This window comes from Orbicella franksi, chromosome 6 (assembly GCF_964199315.1).
Source record: "Orbicella franksi chromosome 6, jaOrbFran1.1, whole genome shotgun sequence".
NCBI lineage: Eukaryota > Metazoa > Cnidaria > Anthozoa > Scleractinia > Merulinidae > Orbicella > Orbicella franksi.
In genome coordinates, this window is record NC_138150.1 from 19,920,353 (window position 1) to 19,926,027 (window position 5,675).

At 42.4% G+C, this 5,675-nt stretch overlaps 1 protein-coding gene across 1 annotated transcript; it reads left to right on the forward strand.

Moving 5' to 3' along the window:
• The first annotated feature begins 2,401 nt into the window (after positions 1 to 2,401).
• On the forward strand, positions 2,402 to 5,675 carry LOC145489976 (mu-type opioid receptor-like). The gene has a single exon (XM_081469067.1). The coding sequence runs from the start codon at positions 2,402 to 2,404 to the stop codon at positions 3,326 to 3,328; it is 927 nt and encodes a 308-aa protein (XP_081325193.1). The 3' UTR covers positions 3,329 to 5,675.

Genomic DNA, 5,675 nt, shown 5'->3' on the forward strand with positions numbered 1-5,675 from the left:
TTAAACGAGGAAAGGTCTCTTTAAAGACTATGTGAATACATGGTTAAAGATTAAAGAGGAGGCAAGCGGCTGGCCAGCTCATGTAGGCGATGATCCCGTCAAACAGCAAGAACATCTGAGATCCTACAAAGCGAAAGAGGGCATCGAACTCAACCGCAACAACATTGAAAAGAATCCCGGCAAACGTAGCCTTGCAAAAATGATGTTAAATTCCATGTGGGGGAAGTTTGGCCAGCGCACCAACAAAACTTCAATCAAAGAGTTCGGAGATCCTATGAGGTTCAGTGCATTCCATGAAAGTGATGCAAATGACGTTTGCTACGTGAGTGTATTGTCTGAAGACATCGTTGAAATTCACTATAAACTGAAATCGAATGACGAACCTGTCTCACCAAACCTCAACATTTTCATCGCTTGTTTCACGACATGTTGGGCTCGACTTCGTTTGTATGCAGCTCTGGACATGCTACAAGAACGAGTACAGTACACAGACACCGACAGCGTTATTTTTTCCACTTTACCTCATGAAAACAATCCTCCCCTTGACGACTTTCTCAGTGATTTCAAGGACGAGTTGGGAGAAGACGACTTCATCACTGAATTTGCGTCCGCGGGACCGAAAAATTATGGCTACCTCACGAAGAAAGAAAAAGAAGAATGCAAAGTGAGGGGAATCTCTTTAAACAGTGAAGGTAGCAAGCAGTTAAATTATCAAGTGTTGCGGCAAAATGTTTTAGACGAAATTCAACGCCCTCTCGAGAAAACGCGACAAACTGATATTTACAAGCCTTATCACATCGTCCGAAACTCCAAATAGTACTCACTGACCACAGTCTCTCAGACGAAAAAGTATCAGCTTGTGTACGAAAAACGAGTGATAGATCCCTACACCTTCAAAACATATCCCTATGGCTATGAAAGAATAACAAATGAGGACGTGGACATGATTGAACTGTTGTGCCATTTGTAAATACTTTTGTAAATAGTTTCATTCCTAAGTTGAGCGCAATCCACTAGGGAGTTGCACACGGCTCTGTCCTGTAATTTTAGGGAAACCTTTGATATTAAAGTTAATGGTTAACTTTAAAATTGCGTGATTACTTCGTTTATGTTAGAAACCAGGCTTTTTACTCGGTCAACACGGAAACGAGATTAATGACGTCAAAGGGGGCGGGGCTTCTGGTTACCATGGATACGTCAAACTCGAGAAAACAATAGAACTCCTTTCCATAACAATACTTTTTCATTTGCATGACACTACCTGTCAAATCCGTACTGGACTAGCCCATACCACTACTAAAGATGAAACTTTTTGCAAACTGTAAGAACTTCTGTGGGGGGTGGAGGCTCACAGCCACCTTAAATTTTCGAACGCTACTAGATTTATACTAAAAAAATGATTTCTACTACACTCGGTGCCCAGATCGTAGCTGGAAACGAACAGTGACGGGAACTCAAACGAATTCTAATAGGCCATATTCGTATTCTTGGTACTGGACTGGAATTAGCTTGCAATTGAGGCTCAGGCGGGGGAATATCATTAGAAAGAGACAAGAGAAAATGAGGGGACCCCTTATTTTGAATTCTCTTCGTAACAATATCAAACGATACGATACTTCTCTGGGTGCTGTTATAAAAATGAAAGCAAATAAATTCTTTCTTGTCACCATCGCTGATTTCTTTGATTCAAATTCTCAGGGGACAAATTTTGATATTCCTTCCAACGTTTTAATTCCAAAGAGGTTGTGGTTCTTTAGGCCCTTCTACTGACAGAACGAATTTCCACGCAGCCCGCCCTTTAAAAATTTCCAGATTGGCGGGTGAAAGGTATCATGCGGACGTCTGGGGAAATAGACTTCCGTTTCCGTCTAAAACTAAAAATAACTTTAGTGGAGTCGACATATCCCAGCCAACGCCCTCAATATCCCTCTCTGGCCCCTCATTTTCTCTTGAAAGAGATAAATGTAATATGCATTTGAAAAGACTCCCCCATTAACCTCTGTTGCAAGCTAGTGCCAGTCCAATACCGCGAATACAAATATGGTCTACTGGCATTACGTGCCGTCATCCTTCAGTGACTCACAAGATACAGTCGGATAAACTCCCAATCATATGAACTTCCTGTTTTAACTAACATCTCGGACTTTCCGCGATCCACGGCCCGACCACTTCATCTAGGACTTCCTGATATTCCTGGTAACGAAGTTAACACGTGGTTACTTAGAACTCAGCCATTTAGAACTCAGTGAAATCCCGTAACTTCCTCCAGTCGCGAATCTCTCTCCTATCAAGCTCGTCAACATCAGGGTCATTTGTTTACTGAAGTGTTACGGCGAAGGCAACTGAGGTGAACTTTGCAGCCAGCTTATCGAGGGTAAAGAAGTTTGCACGTCGGAAGACGATGAACAACAGTACTCTGAACAAGACCACAGGTTCCCTATGTCCCAATCTGCCTATTCAAGTTACAAGCGTTCCTTACACGCCAAACGCTACAGCACAGACCATCACTCTAATAACATGCATCGTGAACGGAATATCCTGTCCAGTGGCTACTGTAGAGAATCTGCTTGTCTTCATGGTGGTTTTAAGGAGACGTTCTTTACGCACTACTTATAATACCTCTGTGCTGTGTCTGGCATTCGCAGATCTTCTAATTGCGATGTTTATCCAACCTGCGTTCATCGCTTATCAGAGCGGGAAGTATAGAAGCAGCACGTACGAGTGCATTCCGTATTTCATAAAGACTGTGTTTGAGTTCTGGTGCGTGGGTTTGACATTTGTTACCCTCGCTCTCATAACTTTGATAAGATATTTTGCCGTCTTCAGACCGTTTCAGTACCGGATCTTGGCGACCCCTTTGCGAGCAACGTTCGTAATTTTCAGTGGGTGGCTGCTGTGGACTGTGTTCAGCTTCAGTCTGAGATTTTCTTCATCTGGTATGAACTTGAAAGCTTATTCAATCTTGTGTTCAATCTTAACAACAGTTACTCTGATGGAAACGATCATCGTGTCCGTAAAATTGCACCTGGAAATCAAACAGCGTGCTGTTCAACGCACCTCAGAGCAGGATCACAACAGGGCTATCAAGGCGACCAGAACTATTTTAATAATCACTGGAGCGTTTTTTATCTGCTTCTTTCCAATATTATGCGCATCTATAGTGCATCAGACCGGCCTGGTAGAAGTTGAAGTCGTGTTTCACAGCATCTATCCACTGGCTGAGAGCGCGCTGTTTCTAACAGCCCTGATAAACCCCTCCATTTACGTATGGAGGAATGCTTCCGTAAGGAACAGTATAAAAGAGTTCACAAAGTTCACGAACAGTTAAAAGTGCAGTGACTGGAAGAAGAGGTTTTAGACACGGTAATAAATCGATGTAGCTCTCTGTATCAAATAAGCTCCCCCTTTGAATCAGTTATTGTGTATAATATAAGTGCCCGGATTTCAGTTCAAATTCAAAGGCCTTACGCGGAAGTTACGAAGTAGTCTGCAAAAGTGACGATTAGTTAACAAAATTATTTTAAAGAGATACAATCAACGAGTGTATCGGGTATAGTCTCTGTTGCGAACCATATCTAAAGCTGTAGAAGGCATCACATATTCCTCGTTTGACATGTTGTCAAATTTCTAATTCTCGGTGATATTCGATCAAAACGGAAAACCCAGTAATGATAATCGAGCGGCACCTCCGGGTTAAGTGATAAATTGATGTCTAAAACGCCCAAGATGACGCACATGTAAACGGAATTTTGCTTCAGCGAACATGAATAAGTCAAGTTCACCTTTAGCAGCTGCTTTGCAGCCGGAGGTGGGGTCCTAATAATATGCCGGTGATGTAGAATGTCTATGACGCGGGCTTAGTTCGGCTGATTTTCCACCTTCCTTCAAGATGGATCGCAGACTGAAGAATACCCCAGTGAGAGTGCTTTCTGCGACAAGGCTTCAAGACTTTACAAAGCCCGTTGGTAATATATTTGAAAACATTCTTTCTTAAATTTGTGATTAAATAGTTTGTTTTTAGGTTGTTAGGTCACAGACAAAAATTGCTTAAAAAATGTAACACTTGATAAGCACTAGCGGTGAAACGAGTTGGGGGTGAAGTTACCAGCCGGAAATATTATTATCAAATGTTATATATAGATTTTGAACTCCTGATTTTAAATAAAGATTGCTTACCTTCCTGACTGGCTACTGTTTTGGGTGGATTCGCGATGAATCTCAGAGATGTTTTTGTTTGGGATACACGTCTTCCATGGAAAGATGATCATGAGACTATGATAAGACGAAACAGTCAGCGTGATCTCGGGCCCCATGTGGGTCAGTGCATTTCATTGTTACGATGTGCACACTCTTAAGAAAGATTATTTTCTGTTATTAGCTGGTGTGAAATAATTAAGTTCGGTGAAGGGGAAGGGGAAAGTTCCATCGTTTACGTCGTTTAGGTCCGTCCGAGGAAAGAGCACATTCAGCCGGGGGATATTGAGTAAAGAAGCCCTGGTAGGGATTTTCAGGGTACGGGAATCAACAGGGTACAGGATATTTTGAGGAAAAATTTAAACGGATATGGGAATTTCAACAGACAACCAGGGATATCGAGTGAGAAAATTAAATTTGTTTAACTGGAATTAACGGGATACGGAATACACACACATGTATATTGAGGGTTCTGGCACAGCACTCACGCAACACAGTGCAAGCGTAACGTTACTCCTCATCTGAAGATTCGGAGTAGCGTTACGCTTGCACTGTGTTGCGTTCGCTTGTGTCCAGAGCCCTCATTATACATGTGTGTGTGTAACGCAACAGCACAGCAGTAACATTTGGCGAAATAACGGGTCCAGCGAAGCTGCAACGTCTGTAATCAATATGCGCGGATGTGCCCTTCACTAGCATATACAAAAATGTGCCAGAGTTTTTTCCCTATTGGAGAAGTGCATGCACAGTGTATACGCCGACATGGCTGCCGCAAGATATTCGTCCGATATTCTGAAAATGTTCTACGGCCCAATACCGAGGGAGGAAAAAACAAACCTTCCCGAGCCGTTAAAACCCGATTTTTCCGCATTATATGACGGGTTCCAAATGTCCCAAAACAATTTCCAAGAATGGCTCCGAGCGCGGAGAATGGATATATCCGAAAGGAATCCAAACAAGAAAGATCTTTTAAAGTTCGCAAGAGAAAACAAAGAAAAGATCACCGATTTGGTTGGACAAGAAACCCAAAGGTTAAATAGCGTTAAAGTAAGTTTTGGGTTACAAGTGAAGTTTTCAATAGAAAGAAACGGTGAAACGCAATTCATGGAGCACTATTTCGAAGACGGCAAACCGCACGTTTTCGAAAGGAACGATGAGGAACAGATAAAACAAAATTTGATGAATTCATTGAAAACGCAAAAGGAGAAATAGAACACTGGTCTGAGAAAGGATCAGGATGGGTGGTTGAAAAGATACAGATTGCGTACGTGAATGTTGCACGCTATCAGCCGCTTCGCGGAGGGAGCTATTTGCCTCTTCCAGCCAAACTGGCAAAAAAGAAAGCAATAATCAACGTGCAAAACATAGACAACGAATGCCTGAAGTGGGCGATCAGAGCCGCTTTATTCCCCCCCAAAGACGGAAAGAACCCGCAAAGACCAAGCAAATATCAGGTAAACGACGGTATCAACTACGTAGGC

Bases quoted from the DNA above. Each gene is read 5' to 3' on its own strand.
- LOC145489976 (XM_081469067.1), top strand. From the start codon at position 2,402: ATGAACAACAGTACTCTGAACAAGACCACAGGTTCCCTATGTCCCAAT.